At 43.3% G+C, this 19919-nt stretch overlaps 2 protein-coding genes across 5 annotated transcripts in view; one reads left to right on the top strand and one right to left on the bottom strand.

The window, feature by feature from the left end:
* The window catches only part of UPB1 (beta-ureidopropionase 1), a 40855-nt gene extending 32532 nt beyond the window's left edge, over positions 1-8323 (top strand). For 2 of the 3 annotated variants that reach the window (XM_034791373.1, XM_034791374.1), the window contains exons 10-11: positions 723-877; positions 4113-8319. In XM_034791373.1, coding sequence (XP_034647264.1) covers positions 723-877; positions 4113-4196 — 239 coding nt within the window. In that variant the 3' untranslated portion in view covers positions 4197-8319. Of the gene's footprint in view, positions 1-722; positions 878-4112 lie in introns of all 3 variants that reach the window. The other variant, XM_034791375.1, reaches the window with a different exon arrangement.
* Positions 8324-9176: 853 nt separating this feature from the next.
* Positions 9177-19668, bottom strand: GUCD1 (guanylyl cyclase domain containing 1). Of its 2 annotated transcripts, none has more exons than XM_034791378.1 (6): positions 19470-19668; positions 16595-16679; positions 14909-15074; positions 14048-14139; positions 11967-12208; positions 9177-11471 (listed from the first exon to the last, which is right to left on the bottom strand). In XM_034791378.1, the coding sequence occupies exons 1-6, from the start codon at positions 19510-19512 to the stop codon at positions 11380-11382; spliced, it is 720 nt and encodes a 239-aa protein (XP_034647269.1). In that variant the 5' UTR covers positions 19513-19668; the 3' UTR covers positions 9177-11379. The 2 variants fall into 2 exon arrangements, with proteins under 2 accessions (XP_034647269.1, XP_034647267.1); XM_034791376.1 differs by lacking the exon at positions 19470-19668 and adding an exon at positions 18695-18830.
* Positions 19669-19919: the final 251 nt, after the last annotated feature.

Here is a 19919-nt window from a genome sequence, read left to right as displayed (position 1 = left end):
CCACCATCTTCTCTGTTTATTTTCTGGCCTCAGTCTGAGTCTCAGCCAACTCATTTGCTACAGATCCTTGTATTGGCCTGACATTGGAGCTCAGTATTAGCAGCTGCTGCATGAAGGTGGCTAGTGGTTGCTATCTCTCACTTTGATTGCCCACACTGAGCAGTGCAGAACTTTCGAGGTGTCTGATGCTTTTGATCTTGTGGCCAATCATTTGATCCCGTTGAAGATATTTGCATTTTTAATAAGATTTTTCTTCCTCCTATCTCAATGTTTTATACTTTGGTCCTGTACTGAAGAGCTAATTCTGTGAACTCTGTCAGTTGCTTTGAAACACATTGCGATGTCACAGTTGGCATTTACTTGATTGTAGGCTAGATGGGAGAGAGAAACAAAGCCCTTATTTAAATGCAAATAGTTTTAATAATTAGCAAGCACAGTAATCCATTATGAAAAGCCTATGAAAGTTGCGTGGATTCCTGTTTGTCTATGTGAAAGCTCTCCTCTGTGGGAAAGGTAACTAATGGTTAGAGCTACAGTTTTTTCCTGTGGCTTCACTGTGGTGGCTTGTTGAGTTAAATGAGGGCACAGCTGGGTGAAAAAATAGAGGAAGTTATCCTGAGTTTCTCAGGGGAAACAACATGTGAGGTTGCATACTTATTTGCCCATGGCATTCTACGTTTATTATTATTATTATTTATTTATTATATTTTTTATTTATTAAGCCCACCATGACTTGGGATATTTTTATGGCTCGAGTTATGTGGCTGCGCCAGATGGTAGTCGGACACCTGGACTTTCTCGCACACAGGATGGGCTTTTGGTGACTGAGGTGGATCTAAACCTTTGCAGGCAAGTCAGTGACAAATGGAGTTTTAAGGTAAGTCCTTATTCTCTAAAGCAGGGGTAGGCAACCTATGACACGTTCGCCAAAGGCGGCACGCGAGCTGATTTTCAGTGGCACTCACACTGCCCGGGTCCTGGCCACCAGTCCGAGGGGCTCTGCATTTTATTTTAATTTTTAAATGAAGCTTCTTAAACATTAGAAACCTTATTTACTTTACACACAACAATAGTTTAGTTATATATTATAGACTTATAGAAAGAGACCTTCTAAAAATGTTAAAATGTATTACTGGCACGCGGAAACTTAAAGTGAATAAATGAAGACTTGGCACACCACTTCTGAAAGGTTGCCGACCCAAAGGTTGTAAAGAAACCTGGCCAGTTCTCTAAGAATAGTTTGCTAACTTTTATATGACATTGAATGGGCCTTACACATTAGTTTTTGTGGAATTTAAGCTGTTGCTAAAAAATGAAACCTTCTGGTCCTTATGATTCTGAAGATCACACTCAGAAGGTTAAGTGGTGGATTGCTCACTTCCTGAGCCTGCAGACAGCCTGAAGCCAGACATGAAAACTGCCCCCATTCACCTCTGAAGCCTCCTGCTCTATTTCACTGTGGAAGTGAATTAAGCTAAATGGAATTTAGGCCACTTTAATTCTGAATGAGAGCATCCACACGGGTTTACTGTGGTTTAACTAATCTAACACATCTTTAGTTAATTTAGATGAACTTTCCTGAGGGTAGGTCTATACTGCAATTAAAAACTCGCAGCTGGCCCATGCCAGCTGACTTGGGCTCATGGGCAAACAGGCTAAGGCTCTGTTTAATTGCGGTGTAGATGTTCGGTCTCAGGCTGCAGCCCAAGCTCTGGGACCCTCCCACCTCACAGAGTCCTAGAGCCCAGGCTCTAGCCTGAGCCTGAATGTCTACACAGCAATTTTTTCAGCCCTGGAGCTTGAGCCCCGTGAGTCCGAGTCAGCTGACCAGGGCCAGCCACATGTTTTTTCGCTGTGTAGACATACCCAAAGAGTCCACATGTAGTCAAGCACTTAGTTTTAGTCCTCAGAAGTTCTATAGGTCTGGAATTTCGATCACCCTTTCCTCCTGAACCCAATATGCACCTTGACTCCTGGCAACAAGTAGGATAAACCCTCTAGCTAGTGACCTTTACAGTCTGTCATCCTCCTCCTGCTTGAGTTCTTCAGTGATACTGTATTCCAGTGTCTAAACCAGAGGTAGGCAACCTATGGCATGTGCGCCGAAGGCGGCACGTGAGTTGATTTTCAGTGGCACGCTCACTGCCCAGGTCCTGGCCACCGGTCCGGGGAGCTCTGCATTTTAATTTAATTTTAAATGAAGCTTCTTAAACATTTTTAAAACCTTATTTACTTTACATACAACAATAGTTTAGTTATATATTATAGACTTGTAGAAAGAGACCTTCTAAAAATGTTAAAATGTATTACTGGCACATGAAACTTTAAATTAGAGTGAGTAAATGAAGATTTGGCACACCACTTCTGAAAGGTTGCCGACCCCTGAAACTCAGACATGGTAACAAAGAATTTTAGGTCTTTATCTGTACAAAAATACATCCAGCTTCCTTGTGTTTTGCTCTGGCATACGCCTGTGCCATATGTTCTTATATATTCTGTGACATACTGGACCTGGTGGCTGTGGTATACTGGGTACTGAATTTTACATCCTCAGTAAAATGAGGGGTCATTTCAGCAGAACGAAGGTCTTGGTCATCAGAGAATACACAGGGGCCCCTCAACTGTAACAGCACATTTTAGATGCATTCAAATGTGGACATTATTATTGCAGTATGAAAATGAGTAGTACAATATCCCTTGTGCTGTTTTTATATTTGGTTGTTTATTTTATCTGCCCCCACGTCTTCTGTTTCCAGTGTGCTGCAGTTTTGTATTGACAGTGCAAACCGGCATTGCTGGAAGTTTTGGAAGCTGAGTAGAGGACAACTGGGGCTTTTGACAACCAGAAAAGAGTAGGAAGCAGTTTACATTTTTGTCATTTGATGGAAATACAATATCCCCTTTCTACTTATGAACAGCCAGAGGTGGCTTGACATTTGGGGGTGATGGGCATGACCTTCTTGCTCCCCACCCAGACAACCCTTGACAGCAACCACATATCCCCATAACTTGCTCCAGGATCTGCCACTGCATCCAGAAGCAATGGATAAGGACATTAACTGTATGTTTCTTCTAAAATGATCAGCAGTGAAATAATTAACCATTGTCCTCATTACATTTCAGAATTCACTCTATTGCTGTGAGAGGAGCAAGTTCACTCCCCTCAAAGCTAATGTTTCAGGCTGCTTGCACACTCAGGAAGACAGCAGTATCAAGTCACATTTAGAAAGCTTTCTTCACAAGTATAATGGCTATAAACTTAGTGTGAAAAGTGACTGTAAAAAGAGCAGCATGGAATTCATGTTTTATATGGCTATTTTACACACACACACTCTCTCTCTCTCTCTCTCTCTCTCTGTTCTTTCTATCATCCCTGAAAAGTCTGCCTGGGATCTGAAAATCAAGATGGGTTCTTCCCTTACTGTGCATCATCACCAGATGATCATGCTACCACAATGGGAGCTGTATAAGTTTCTACATAGATACAGGTTCTGCAGACCAAATGCTACAGTGACACCTGTGCAAACCCATTGAAAGCAGTGGGGTTTTCAGGTGTTACTGGGAGCATCATGTGAAGACTTCTCACTTGTGTAGTTCCACTACCTTCATTGGATGTACATTGGTGTAACTGGAATTCAGTACATAATTCTATCAGTGCACAGCAAAGAGACTCAGCTCTCACACTCACCTATGTTAGCCCTGCAAAGGTAACACAGGTTAAAAAAAGCTGTAAGAATTTATTTTTGTCACTTGTCAGCAAATGTGACTCTGAAAACACACACACGGAGTACATGTGCTGAGCAAGACGGTGCCAATTTTACATAGTCACTTTGCACCATAGAACTCCATTTGTAATGTGTTTTTAAATGAGAGCTTAGCTTTTGCAAGAGACTGCTTGTGCCAGGGCATTGGTAATTTTTGAAGATTGATGGAATTAAGACCTTCCATTTCTTGGTAGTTAATGTTTCTTTTTTTAAAAGTGATGTAAATCAATATTTTCTATTGAAATTCCTTCAACTGATCATCTGTAATCCTCCCTGGCAGTGGGGAGGAGAAGGAGCAGCTAATGGGAAGTTACTGAAATAGGCTACAGCTTTGCTTTTCTTTTCCAGATGACTGGTAGATACAAGATGTATGCAGAGGAACTCATGAAGGCTGTCCAACTTAACTTTGCACCCAATATTATTAAAGAGTAGCTGTGACGGTGTCCTCTGGTAGGAGAGCTCTTACACCAAGGTGATAGCATCTCCTCCTTTACAAAACAAAAGTGATCTATGTATGTTAGTCTGCAAAAGTCTCCATCTTCTATTATCTTACAGTTGGTACTGCAACTGAAACTTGGCAAGTGCAGGTACAGTCACTGCCAGTCAAAACTTACTATACATTTTTATAAAGCACTTACTGCAAAGCGATGAGCAAATGATAGCGGGCTGGGTGAGGAACTCACCTGGTCAGATTTAGCTTAAATTCTGAAATGTGCATTATACTGTATGAGTGTTGGTGATATAGCATATACAAAACCAATCTGGCCCTGAGGAAATGCTAGTGCACTTTCCCTACATGCTTTGTTTCAGTGGGATAAAAATGTCAACACTTAAAAGCTTTGTCTGAGACTTTCTGACACCTGTCTCCTTTTCTTTGTATGCCAAATCAGTCCTATCAGAAGAGTATCAGGAATACAAGCATTGACTCTTGGTACTTCCCAAAAGGAAGCGCTAGATAAGGAACTGACTGTATTTCCCCTCACTTCACATGATAACTTTACATTGTTATAAGTGGCTGAACGCCCGTGCTGTCACACAGGTGTAATTTGTTAAGTCATGTTTATGAAAAAGCCCAAAATGGCTCTAAACAAAAACTACCATCTGCTATTCTTGTAGCTGTTTCCATTGCTTCATATTGCTGCAGACGGGGGGAGGAATAGCTCAGTGGTTTGAGCATTGGCCAGCTAAACCCAGGGTTGTGAGTTCAATCCTTGAGGGGGCCATTTAGGGAACTGGGGTAAAAATCTGTCTGGGGATTGGTCCTGCTTTGAGTAGGGGGTTGGACTAGATGACCTTCCGAGGTCCCTTCCAGTCCTAGAATTTATGAATCTATGATTCTAAGCTTCAGAGTGGTGTTTGGGGTTAGTGGTGTGTGCTGGTTGTGTCTATTTGTGTGGGTTATGTTGTGCTAGGAGATTTATGTTGATTTTTGTGGCTGTGGCAATTGGGCCAGGTAATCCAGCATCTGTGCAGTTTCCCTAGTACAACCAATGAAATTATTGCATGCAAATTAGCTGTAGAGTAAGGTGGTTGTGTTACCTCTGATATTACAATGGTCTAGAACCCTCGGCATAGCATAGAGATGCATGCCTTACTATAGCTGTACACCACCCAGGTGTAATACGTAAGGTCAAAATGGCTGAGAACTTAAAAATTGGATGGTAGTAGGCCATGAAACTCAGTGATGATGGAACCTGGTGATATTGTAAACAGAGCTTTCAAGCCATGCTTGGACCTGTTTCCATTGCTTCACACTGACTCAACAGACATTTTAGGCTTCAGAGTGCCATTCCTAGAATCTTACTATATGGATGCTGCCACACTACGTATTTCAGCTTGTGGACATTGTACCTCTTAGGTTATTTATCTTGCTGGGGAGGTAATGACCTTAGCATTGCTGTTCCACCATCTGACTCCTTAGAGCCAGGGTACCCAACATATGGCCCATAATCCTACACAGCCCACCAGAGCATTCATAAGGCTGCAGCGGGGCTCAGACTATCAGCCCCAGGTGGCGGGACTCCTGCTGTCGGCTGAAATCTTATTAAGATATGTAGAATCTGTTTGGCCCACACAAGTGTGCTTAGGTTTATGTGGTCTTCTAGGATAATAAGGTTGGGCACCATTGCCTCAAGAGAATTGGTGTATCTAAATTGGTGGTTTAAAAAAATGAACTGCATGTCCTATGTATTAGTTTTACACGGGAAAATACGGAAGGAAAAGGTCTGGCAAAAAACAGAGTGGTTGAAGTTAGGATCTTATGTCGGTGCCCAAATAAGGATTTAGGAGCCTAATTTTTGGCAACCATATTTTAAAAGTCTTGGCCTCTGTCCTGTAAAAAAAGATTTAAAATGAAATGTGTATGGTTTGGCTTGACTTAGTAAAGATAAAAGGAGCCTGGGGGCTATTCAAAGGTTTTTCAAGGATAAGTAATTTATTTAAAGTGAGCCAAGGGTCTAAAAGTATAAAGGATGGAATAAAAATAAGAAAAAGATTTGTTTGTAGAATTCCCAATAAAAAAATTTAGTGGTAGAATTTTCTTAAGAGAATTGGTGGAAGTTCCCTTGTTTGGGACACTTATGACAAGTGATCAGTAAACAGAGTGTGAGAAAGTAATCCTACAACGGCAAGGGATAGCACTGGGTACTTTTGTAGACCTTTTCCAGTGCTAAAACCAAACTTGTCTGTAATACCAGAGTAACTCCATTGAAATCAAAGGCATTATTCTCTTTTATACTAATAAATTTTAGTTCAGAATCTAGCTCTTAATATCCAATTTGTATCTTAACCATCTTAATGCTCTACAATTTAAAAAATCTCAGTCAAGCAGGATTAAATGCTACACATTCTATTAGGGCTTTAATCTAAACTCCATGAAGCTATTATGAATGTTGCTTTCTAGAGCATTGATTAGTTTGGCCGTGAAGGACAGACAGCTTTGTAGCGAGACATCTTTTTAAATTACTGCCAAGCCAAAAAGAACTCTAACAGTGTTCAGTACTTTGTAATGGAATGTATTACTATTGCAGACTTTCATAGCACTTCAGGATTTTGTCGTCTTATGTTCCTGTAGCCAGTTTTTAAATACAGGAAACTAAAGCTTCTAAGCAGGGCCCCAAATTACATGAACAAAAAAAAGTAAGAAGGCTGCCTAGGAAGTTTTTTCTGTAGTATAGGTGAGTAGCTTCCAACCTTCAGTCCAGTGACTGTTCCACTGGAAATACAACCATTGCATAATCCATGAGTATAACAAATGATAGTGGAATTCATTCATATCACATGCAGGAACAGACCATGTGATGTGAGTGGGGAAAAAGGGGGATCAGTAGTGAGAAAGAAATGTAATATTTTTAAGCTTTGTTCATAACATGCATTGGATCTGTCTGCTCACTTTTACTTTTTCCTGTCTCTCCCCGTGTCACACCCACAGTAAGCACTTAATCCAAGCAGCACAAGAAAGCAGGGAACCCCAGCTCTGTGGCAAAACAAACTGCCTGAAATGCTTGTAAGCAGCAGGACTGGTTCTCTCTCTGCAGGGGGGTATTTCTGCCTATCTTCTGTTATCTCTCTCTATACCACCACCTCCAGGTTGAGATTTGGCCATATTTATTTTTTATACAAATTAACTGTAGAGTCTGGGATTTCATTGCTTTCCTTCTATTGTTTTGTATTATAAAGCATTTAATACAGCCCACCTAGAACCGGATAGTGGCCCCCAAACAGGACGTGACCTATTAGTTGGGAATCATTGGTGCAGATAAGGCTTCTGTGTATTGATCCCATTAAAAGTATGTAAACACTAACAAAGGAAACTATTGCAAGGATGATAACATGTTATGGTTTATCACATAGTTTGACCTTGCAGCAGTTTAGCACATATACCAACCCCATACCGTACCACCATAGTTCAACAAATGCCTTTGGGTACTCCTGTAGTACCCAGTAATGGTGCTAGAGGCACAGAGCCTTTTAAGGAACCTCCAAAAGCCCAGCATGGCATTGTGAGATGGAATTAGAAGAAATTGGTGTAGATTGCACCAGTGCAGAGCTGAAGATCTCAACCAAAGAGTTGCACTCAGCTAGGATACTCACTGGTTGTGTGATGCCTAAGACAACTGTAGTGTGTGGATAGCAATGGTACATGGAATGCTTTGAGCTTGGAATATAACCAGTTTTGCTTCCCTTTTTGTTTGCCTAGTATAGTCTGATGTAGTGATGTGTGTGGGAAAAGTGAAAGGAATATGAACCTAAATCCTAATGACCGCATACCCACAGCTGAAGTAAATATTTGTCTCTTAAGAGTTTCAAAATGGCAGTTTCAGCTAATTGTATCATTTCTAGTTTAATACATACTTCTTTTAAAGATCTTGACACATTTTTGCATAATAAACTGGTTGACAAATACAGCTGCTACACTGTGCTATGGGGTTCACTTAAAACCTTTATTGAGAATGGCTCAATTACAGACAAAATATATTTATGTATAAAATTTCTCTGCATGTAAAATATCCCTTTCTTTGCTGTGGACGATATGAATAAAACAAGATATTACACAGAAACATTTTCAGGGTGAGCTTTTTGATAAGCAAATTTCTAACAGAAAAAAGATAAGACATTCTTTATTTTTGCCCAATTAACTGCTTTCTTACCCTAAAGTTTGACTCATGCCTACTCAATTTCAGCTCTACTCAAATATGGCCTTCACCTCTTTTCTCTAGGCTCATCTTCCAGGGCAGTCTTCACTTGTTTTCCCTGCCTGTAGGAGATCCTGTGGCAGTGAGGGGCTCCTGTTTTCTTCTTTGTCATTTAATCAGCTGTAATTTAATCTTTAAATTCCATTTAACTATTTAAAATCCAGCCACCCAAATACTGATTAACCCAACAGCAGTAAAAATGATTACACCCATATAGCTGCTTCCATCATTTACATGAGGTATTCTTACAATGAGACAAGATTCCATTTTGCCTTTGAGTTGAATACATGCAGTCTAATGTCTGCTCCCAAGTTGGTTCAAGACCAGGATCTGAACACCAGAACCAAAGCTGTATGGCAACATATCATTACTCTTAACCCCGCTGTAAGAACGATTTTCATTGGGCTAAACACACCCCTTTCAGAAAATAAATTCCATGGTGCTTAAATTATATTGGAGGAGTTATGGGATGGGGGGAAAAAAGCACAGATTAACAAAAGATACTGAATAGTTAGTTTACAGATGTGTTGTTAGTAACATCTAAAAATCCTTCACAGTGAAGCATTACACACAAATGGACTTGGACATACAATTCTCTACGGCAGTGGCCAGCTGGTAGCTTAGCCAGTTTTGTAGGCATTATAAGGCAAAACCTGTTACTGGTTTTGGCCACAGGCCCTCTGCAGTGATTGTAATGGAACTTCTGATGCTTCTGTTCTGTCTGCCACTAACTTGTACCCTAATTCCCAGTCATCTTCACATGCAGCAGGTGCCCAAGTGCATTCCAGCCACACCTGCTGTAAATGAGTTCTGATTGAAAACACATTTCCATCAAACTCGTTTTTCAGATTTTGCAAAGGAACGGCATTTCTACTCACCTGCTGCTGTATCTCAGGCACTGAAGACAGGAGCACTCTAGATTATATTGAACATACCCCATCAAGTACTTTTTGGTACTCTCCAGTGTTTGCAAGCCACCTAGATTAGAAAATGTTTTTCCTTACAACTTTTATCCTTTAGCGTGTTGCTAAACACTGACTCCCTGTACTCTGTTTTCACCAGAAAGGGTGCTTTTTATTTACTACCTGCACCATCAGGGATTACAGCTTTAGGCAATGGGTTTAAGATGCGTCTCCTCAGCTGGTTGTCTAGGTACAAAACATATCATGTTATAGTGCTTACATCCATAGCAACGTTTTTTCTTTTGTTTTTAAAATCATTTTGGAATTTGGAGGTGAGTTCAAACCAGTTATAATTTTAGAGTAGACCAGATTTTGGGCCCAAAGGATTTGCCAGCGTGACTTTAAGTCAATTGTACATTATCTGAATCCTCAGCTGAAAAGGCTAAGTATAAAACCAAGCACATTTCTATTGTAGTTAAAGTCATAAAGCTAAATTTCAAGACACGATGAGACTGGGAGTCAAAATTTGTAGGAAGTGTAAGGTCAAAGCTGAATTATTTCCTACATTTCAGTGCTTCTCTGCCAGGCAGGTGATCCCAGATAATATGTTAAAGGGGCTACACACAGCCTGCTGCAATCTTACAGTTTAGCTTAAAGCATCAGACTGCAGTGAGGACCCTGCTGCTTATTCCAGAACACAGCTGTAGAGTGAGAAGAGGTAGAAAGTCTGGGCTCCTGCTATAACATCTTTGGACTTCAGCCAAGAGAAGTTTGTTCTCCCTGCCTTCTCAATTTGAAGCAGAGTTCTGAGCCAGGCTCCTGGCAGTATCTGTTCCTGGGAAATCCCTCAATAAATCTCAACAACAAATGCTGAACCTCAAATTACAATACAGGCTTCGCGCAAAATCTGTTCTCTCTCCTGCCAGACATTTAAAATAACCCTCTGCACACAAGGCATAAACCCTCAGTGCTTGGGTGACTACTTAATGCATTTACTTAATCAACAGTTTAAAAACTGTACCTAGACTTGATCCCTGGATACTGCAGAGAGAGAGAGAGAGAGTGTGTGTGTGTGTGGGGGGGGATGTTTCCAACCCTTTGCACACAGACTTAAAATTTCTTAGGCCCAAATAAAATGTCACCAGTCAGCCTTTTGGGGCAACACAGAACTTTGGTCAAACCATTCCTAGAAACGTTTTAACTCATGCAAGATAACTCGGTAGGCAAAATGACAGTAGGTGCTTACTACTTGGAAGGAGTAGCCTATAGCCCTTAGCAGGAAGACTGGTCCTCCACTGACAATAAGATCAAACTGCAAACTCAATTCCCAGGTACAGGTGGTGAGAGCAGTCAAGCTGGGTTTACACAAGAAGCTTGCTTTGTAAGTGGTATTTCATTCCCATTATGCAGGCAATGCTGATAGAATCTGCCACAGTATGTCAACAGCTGACAAGTCATTTTCTTCCTTGAAAAAAAATAATCATGGGCCAGGTTAATCATTTATCCTATCTACACCCTTCTGACCATTAAATAACTAAATCTAGAGTGAAGATCAGCTCTGGCAGTTTTGAAGGCAAACCAACGTGTATTTCCTCTTTCTTTTCTTGCTTCATGTAGCTGAACCTGTGCACAAATTCCCACGTGTAGACTAAAGTCGTGTACTTGGTGTGTTTTATTTCAAGTCTTTAATTCAGAAACAAGCTCACAGCCAACTGTAAGAGTCGGACTCTGAGGGGATTGCATTTTGAAACTGCTCTCAAATGTGCAACGTTAAAATTAAAATGTGCGTGTGTGTGTGTGTTAGATATTGCAACATCAGATATTTCATCATTGGGAATAAAAAGATGAAGACAACACTGCAATATAAATGTCTGAATGTCTATAAAGCATCCCTTGTTTAAGATCCCACTGCAAATCAGGAGCTAAGTCTCTGCAGTAAGAGTCCTGAGACAAGCAGCCAGCTGCCATGCAGGTGCTGGGCAGACTGCGCCAGAAATGACAAAGCAGCAAGCTTGGATGTCAGCTGTCCGTGTAGATAAACAGGATATCCTCATCTGTGCCGTAACTCGTCCTGGCTTCCTCAAAGTTACTGATGCTGGTGCTGCATGTTCCTGTGGGACAGGAGCAGAGTGTTAGTCATGCTGAGCCAGGGGAAGAATTTGCTCATGAACAGCTCTTAGCCTGCCTTTGGGTAAACAGAACTAGATCTCATGGGCTTTATCTTGCAGCCCTTACTCGCTTGAGTAGTCCCATTGATGTCAAGAGCAATGCTTATGTGCATAACCACTGCAGAAGTGGGCTCTGTGTAATTACACACCATGTTGTTCTTTCTTCAAGATACTGAACGTGTATAGTTTAGCACTCCTAAACTGTGTCCCTCTTAATAATCATAAGGCTTCTGCAATCCTGTCAGAATATATTTCCAATGCTTCATCTGAATCGCAGCCCAGAAAAGAATGAAATCATTGAATTCTGTAAGAACAATCATGGGCCAATCAGCTGGTGCCGCCTGGTATCAGGGAAACTCCAGCTGGTTTTGCATTATGCACGTTAGTAATGAGGAGATGGAGAATCCACACAGAATGAAACAAAGTTCAGCTACTCACGGTCAGCATAGGCAGGGTTGTTGTAGTAGACACTCCCTGAGGCTTTGTTGTAGCCACACAACACAATGAAATGACCCTGGTAGTCAGGATTCCTGCAGAAGCACTTCTGGCCAATAGGGAGGAAACAGCAATATTTGACGGGACTTGAGCAAAGTTCACACAGCAACAAGACTGCATTCACCAGGACAATGGCTACATGACCTTGGGACAGGTGCTCCTGAATGTCCTGGACAGTCACTGTGCTGCAGAAGAAAATTCAGACATTCACAAAGAAGCCCAGGAGAGAGATCTGTATTCACTGGATTGGGCTCTCCCAGCGATGTAAGTGTGGATGATGTCCATCTCTGTTATGTGATTGCTATGATTATTTTACATATCTTTGTTGTTGAGGGCACTACTGCAGCCGCAGACAGTAGTTGTTCCATTCAAGTCTATTATACCCTCACTGCCAGTGAAGAGCAGAGCCGTTCTGGCTGAAGTTCTATAGAACATGTATTAAAATGAATGGAATCTCAAGATGTCCCAGATGCCCTGGAGGAGCAGCATTTTTGTCAGAAGTATTTGACAACCATTCAACACTAGGGAAATTAGTTTATTTATGGGGCAGTTAGGGATGCTGTAGAATCCAATCCCATCCCACCCACCCGGAAGCCCAAATGCAGCTAGTCTCTAAAGCACCAAGTCTTTCTCAGCTGAGGGATTGGATGGCACAAGATCCCCAGTCATCTTGGTCTCTGCATCCTAAGATACCTTTGTCAGGTAAGAATAGTTTCCCAATTATAAAGTTGCATTGTTTGGCTCTCTATTCTTGCCAGGATTATTGTTCTAATATTTGATTGTACCCAATTTCGAGCATGAAAATCACCCATGCCCACCTGGCAATCCCATTTATTTGAGTTGAAGTTCTTCATTCAGAGACACAGACAGATGGTGTGTACCATACCAGTCTGCACTCATCCCCTGGATCAGATCCAAACGTTCAGGCTGTGTGCAATGCCTCACTGAACTGATGTCCTTTTTAATCTCTTCCAGCACTGCTCTTCCCCATTGCCTTCTCAATCCTAGTACTGCACAGGCGCATATACAACCGCCTCCCCCTCCCTGATGTGAGCCAAATCTAAAGCTTTGTTTCTGTGCTAGATATGGCCTAGATTTTTGCCGCTGCCTCCTCCTCCCAGGTCACAGCACTAGGTGGATAGATGCTGCTATGCAAACTCTAAGTGCATTAACAGGACACTAAAGAGTCTGGCAAATGCAGCTTTAAAAAAGCATGTAAAAGCACAATAAGGCCATTGTTTCCAGGCACAAATAGTACCTTCTCTTTCTTCTCTTGCTACTACTCATCCACCCCAGTAAACAATATACAGAGTCAAATGCAGCCCTGGTGGAAGTGGCTGCAATTCTTTTCAGTTTATACTCATTTAGAGTCAGATTGAATATGACCCAGAGTCTTTTCTCCTCTTCCAAATTTTGCTGTTAACAATAAGGTTTTAAGCCTTGTGTGTGATTTTTCTCTCTCCCATGTTTAAGTCTCTCTCCAGGGAGGTTCCTTCTCCTATGATGTCATCCTTCATTTGGCAAATATTGTAAATTACAGGGTTTCCAAGGGAGCAAAAGCACGCATGCCTGATTTTGGTTTATTTCTCTCAGCAGTGGCTGAGCAGTGTTAGCACAGCTCTAGGAACAGTGGGTTTTGTGTCACTGCAACATTCGCTTCAGCACTGATGGCAACTTTATTTAATAAAAGCTATTTAGAAGACATTCCCCACTAGTTTAGCTTAATGGAAGACCAAATTTTCAGCCTAAATAAATAGCCAGTTTCCTGTCAGCAAATCCAAAATGCTGCTTTTCCCCTTTTGGGGCTCCACTTTTCTGCTCTTCTTCCCAGTCACCATTTTGCTTCCTCCCTCTGTCTCAATGGAAGTGAAAAGATAGGGGAAATAAAGAGGGGGTGGAGCCTGAATTCAGTCTGACTTACACCACCACAGTCAGAAGTAACTCAGTGGAGTTACACAAGTGTGAAAGGAGACTCAGGGCCCTAAAGTCTCCAAAGGGAAAAGGAGATGAAATGACAAGCTCACCACTTCTCCACCAGCACCTTGCTGGCTTTGGCCTGGGCGAACAGCTGGTTCACTCTGTACTCTTCCGTGTCAAAGTGTTTCCTGTAGAACGACTGAGGGATAAAGAATGATTTATCAACAATTCATCAGAATGAAATTCACCCTAGTAAAGTGAATCTTCAATTAAAAACCGGTTAGAGAGGGACTGGGTGGTTTAGGGGATTGATAATGGTTAAGGTGTCATTCTCCCGCAGGTCACCAGAAACAGGGTAAGAACCTCTCCTCTAGTTCATCAGTTCAAATTCAGTTCAGGTCTATAGTTATTGCAGTCTCCGGCTGATGGCTATTTAGCTGCCTATGTGAATCTGGTCGTATCAATTTAGTTCCTAGATTTCAGGACTCCACGTAAGAAAAAACATAACCACTACTGGATCGAATTGGCCCTTTTTGTTGGCAATATCAACAGAGGCCAAGGATTGAATGGACATGGAGACTGAATTCCCCTCTCACCTCTAGAGGTGGTTCCTCCAGGTCAGGGTTGAGGCACGTTGGCGGGGGAAATGTAGTGGAAGCTAGCACTGCTGCTGCCCCGGCTGTACCTGTTCTGTAGATAAATAGAGGGCTTCAGTCTCCAAGGCTGTTAAATAGGCTGGAACCTTTCATGAACACTGAATTCGTACTGTTTTTTAAAACGCAAGCTGGAAAATATCTGGGACCACATCTAACCTGGGTTTGGAATTGTTTCATAGACAGTTTGACAATAGGCAAACCTTGCTTACAGGAATGGTGGTTAACCACATCAATAACACAGCTCCACCAGCATGGCCCTGATGGATCATGATGGAAAGTGCCTGATATTTCCCAGTGAATGAAGATGCTCACCTGATTTTTATAGCCCTTGTCCACTCCAAGTGTCTGTGTGCAGAACCTATGCTTAACACCAAAGTGCCGCATTAGGTAGGCCAAGTCAATGGTCCAGATACTCTTTGTTAACCGGAGTTCCCGGATGGCTTTCTGAAATTCTTCATCATTCAAACGATTCAGGTACCTAGGGTATTAGAGGAAGTGGGGAAGCAAAGACGTTAGCAGAAGGTGTGTCTAACAGTCCAAAACCTCTTAATATCACAAAAGGGAAAACCTGAAACATTAGGGTTTGGTTGAGAAACAACCAAAATACAACCCACAAATGAACCACAAATTCCAAAGCAAAGGAAATGGGGTAGGGAGCATTTCACTGGATTTATCACAGGTGATTGTTTTCCCTTTTGGAAATTTAGTGCTGTCTTAATTATTTTACAGTTCTAAAGATGTACAGGACGCTGTACAAGAGGTGAGCTGTGCTAAACAAATAATGGGGCTCTATCCTGAAGAGTTTACAATCTAAAAGCACGAATTCAACAGCAGGAAGGGGTATGGCAACTATAGCTGGATTGATTCACGGAATAGGTATGTTTCAGAAGGAGTTTTTTAAAGGAGGAAAGGAACTTGGTAAATATTCAAAGGAAGGTTCCCTCAGGCACCGAGGGTGGTGTGAATGAAAAACAGTTGAGGAGAGGCGGGAGGTGAGGGGGAAGGTGATGTGGGAGGGCAGAGATTTATTCAGAGACAAAGTTATGGAGAGCTTTGGAAGTGAGAAAAAATAAACTATGCAGAAAAAAAGAAGGAAGCCATTGGAATTCAAGAGGCAAAGACACAAGGTCAGATTGGCAGGGTAAGAAGATCGATCTTGGCAACTGAGGTTTTGAATGAAGTGGAAAGGAAAAGAGGTGAGGGGGGACGGAGAGGCTAGAGGCAGAGGTTACAGTAGTCAAGATGGGAAATTACCAGCGCACGGACTAACGTCTTGGCAGAAGGGATGGAGAGAAATGAAAATCTTCTGCTTCATATCTACTAAGTGGACATCTAAATAGGTATTTCACTCTCCTGCACCTAAGCTCGTGTTCCTCTGTGGAAGGAAAGACTAGTTCAGCAGGACAGCTACTAGGTTAAAGAAAATGGGCAACACAGAGAATAGCTTTGAAACTCTCATATTCCTGGAAAACATTTACCCCACAGAACGGATGCCCAACTGGACAGTGGCAAGATACTAACTCTTATAAATACAGAAGAAACCTGCTGGTCATTTGAAGACACATAGAAAGGAATTCAAGTGAACTGCTTTGATAAGTAACAGTTCCAATAAGAAACAGAGAGAACATTCTATCACACAAAACATGCTAATCTGCAGGGATAACATTCTATTGGGTTAAACATGCTAATCTACAAAATTCTTAAAGTTAATCAGATATTTTGTATATATCAAGAAACTTGGTTAATTATCCTTCATCTGTGTTTTCTTTTCCTCCTGCTGGAAGAGTGGTGCTATGCCCAGCGAGGCAACAGTAATCCTTAGCGGGGCACTGGGGAAAATATGGTCTGATGAAGTTGTGAGGTTAGTCACAGCTGCCCCACCCAACTTTTCTCCTTTGACATTCGATCCTGGTCTTACGAAGGGTCCCACAGTGGGGATAACATTCCCAACTCCCTATGCTCAAAACCCACCCCTCTGAACCAAAATCAGTTACTTACTGCAGTGCCATCCTGGAGCAGGCTAGCCCACAGTCCCAATGGTACAACTGTTGAATAACTGGCACTTGCAACTGGACATAGTCAGCTGTAGTAAAGATAATGCATCATTAGAAGAGCATGATATGTGAGTTAGCCCAGATATGTGTATACTTCCACACATTAGTATTAGCAGTCCTCTTGCTATCACAGTTAGTGTTGTACTGGGTTACTTGAGAAACACTTTTTATTTTGTCCCATTAGCAGGTTATGCTTCTCGGCATAATTTTTTTTTGTAAAGGTCTTTTTCCAAATTGTAAAAGTAAGAGAACCATCTGTTTTAACCTGACACTCCCTCTTTGCTATAGGTATGGCCAATTCTGCAGCAAATTCATCCTCCTCTTCCTCCCTAACTTTTTTCCGGTCAGATCTACCTATTCCTGGTCATGGCCTCTGTATGATCATGAAGAGGTAATCACACCCTAAGAGAGATACCAGGAGAACAACAGACTTTCATCTTTTATTGTGGTGTGTCCAAAACTGAGTGTCTGGGTTTTAACAGATTTTGTGACTGTTGCAACCTTCGGTGCAGTCTGACCATCAACGATGTGCCAATACTCGAGTGTTCATCCAGCAAAAAAACATACCAGGCCACAAGGAAGTGCTAATTGAGCCTGTGATCAACAGGAACAATAGGAGGACTTGTCTCCTCAAGAACACTACACCGAGCTACAGCAAGACTGTGAGAAGTTGTGTTAACGCAATGTCAACACAATGCAATGTGTCTTTGCAGTCAGTGTAAAGACAGGGACAAGATGTGTTCAACATTATGTGGGCTAGTCATGGTCAACATCAACTCTTCAAGGTTGTACTCTAACTTGATGTAATTTTCTAGGGAAGATATGCCCAAAATGCTTTTAGCAGAAACAGGCCTCCATGGATTTTGTGGCCTCCTTCCAAAATTTCTCACATTCCTATGTATTACATGCTTTCTAGCCTTTCCCGTGTGGCTTTGAAAACTAGTGTACCTGCTGCGGACATCAAGTCTCTTTAGTTAGTCTATGTCTGGCCAGTATAGATCAATGTAGTAACTCATTATACTAAAGGAAATGCTAATCTCCAAAGCCTTCTCACATTAGGAATTATACATCATTTGTCATAAATTCCTGTTGGTGGATTATACTAACCTCATTTTCCACTAAGGACTCTACCCCATTAGGTCCCAAGAAAAGAACACATTTTCTACATCATGATCTCAAATAGTAATAACTGAAGCCTAATGTGTCAATTAATTTCCTTTAATTTATTGAGTTGCCAGCCATCCTGCCTTGCCTTACACACCCTTTGCTGCAACAACTTCATATTACTTTTCAAGCTCCCTAGATGAGGACGATTGCCAACAGTCCTGGAATAAATGAAGTGAGAAAGTATGTTCCAGCAATAAACTGAACTGCATGATCATTGCCAGTTTGGTAAATACAGTACTCAGTGTGACAGGTTTACAAAAAGCAGCCATTAATTCCAAATCCCTAGGGGACGGCACTACTCTCCTCCTCAACATGGATCGTAGGCAGGTTGGTACAATCTGATCTGATAGACCTGGAAGTGCAGGGAAGACAGATCCTTGAAGGACCTGCCGGTAGCTTGCGAAGACACCATATCTTCCTGGAACAGTGGTATCTTCCCAAACTGAGTGCCCTAGTTCCATCGTCTGTCCAGAGTGATAAAAATTCAGTCTTAGGACTCCTTTCTTTTCACTATACACTCAAAAGCCCAGAATGTTCTGTTGGAAAATAACGATCTGGTATTTAAATTATACCCAAATCCTCGCACTGAACCCAGTTCAACATGAAAAGCTTCAGCACAAGGTATTGGTTATAGAAGACACTGCAGAACGGTGCTCAGGAAAGCAGACACAGACCCCATCTTAGCTGTTTAATTCTAGCCCCCAACACCAATCATGCAGTTACATTCACCGGCAGCATCTGATTTCAAAATCCCGTCCATGCGTCTGTGCAGAATCAGAGCCTGAATATCCCTGGGGTAATATCTCTTATAGGGACTGGTAATTTTTTCTGGATTTTCTCAGGCCTTTAAAATACTGCTTTAGCTCTGAATCTTCACCTGCTGTATTAGCGATCAGAGTGTGCACAACAGCGGGTGTGTAGAGGACTATTGCCGACAAGGGCTGCAGACCAGCCAGGGCTTGTGAATGCCTCAAATTTCTCATGAGAGAGTCAAGGTAGGCATCTTTTATTGGACCCACCTCTGTTGGTGGAAGGTACAAGCTTTCAAGCTACGCAGAGATCTTTCCTCAGGTCTGGGGAAGGAAGCAGAGACGTGGAGCCAAATACACTTTGGGACAGATTGTCAAGCAGAAGGGGTAACGCATGTTGGAGGCAGTCGCTTGAAATGAAGTGGCCAATTGGGGGTTAGTGTGTTATGCAGAAAGGGTCTGAAGTGGGCACTAAGGAGTAGCAGCAGGCACCATGTTCTCATGACACCCAGGCAATAGAGGGTGCCCAAAGCAGGAGAGCTGTGACAAACACAACCTGGCAATGGCCACGAGCCTTCTGCTGTGGAACGGAAAGGGGATCAGATGAGAGGCAGCTCAGATCCCTGGGGGTGGGAGTCCGAGGCGGCTCGGATCCCCCGGGCAGGGCGCCGCGAAGGAAGGGGGGGGGGGGTCCGAGGCGGCTCGGATCCCCCCCGGGCAGGGCGCCGCGAAGGGGGGGTGGGGTAAGGCGGCTCCGATCCCCCCCGGGCAGGGATCCGGGGCATCGGGGCGGGCTGGCTGCCCGGGCAGGGGCTGGCGAGGGTGCCTCGGGGGCGTCACTCGGAGGCGGCTCCTGTGCTGGGTCCCGAAACCCGTCCCGGCCGCGCCCGGGGACACACTGACCTGAGGACGGCTCCGAGTCCGCGGCCTCCTTGGGGCTTTTCATGACGGCGAAGAGGGGGCCAGGCCGCTCAGTGGGCGGCCGCCGGGCCCGGACCGGGCTGCGGGGCTTGGCGGGGCCGGGCCCCCCTCATGTCTCGGAGCGGCGCTGCTCCTGCCGGCCCCGGCGCTGCTGCCTGGCAGAGGCGGGGCGGGGCGGGGCCCGGCGGCGGCGGCGGCAGCTGCTGATGCGGCGGGCGGGGAGCGCTGCGGCTCCGGGCCCAGCCCCGCACAGAGGGGACCGGGGGAAGGCGGAGAGAGGGGAGCTGGCCGCGCTCAGGACGGCACCGCCATGCCCGCCCCCAGGGCAAGGCTCCTTGGGGACTATTCCCGCCTCCCCCGACAGCTGTCAGCAGCGCGCTCCCCGGGGCGGGGGGGTCGGCGAGGCAGTCCCCGCAGGGCAGGCGTTATGGG

Source organism: Trachemys scripta, chromosome 15 (assembly GCF_013100865.1).
Source record: "Trachemys scripta elegans isolate TJP31775 chromosome 15, CAS_Tse_1.0, whole genome shotgun sequence".
In the NCBI taxonomy this organism is placed as follows: domain Eukaryota; kingdom Metazoa; phylum Chordata; order Testudines; family Emydidae; genus Trachemys; species Trachemys scripta.
Note: the sequence above shows the minus strand (reverse complement) of the source record. Positions and strands in the feature narration are given on the sequence as shown.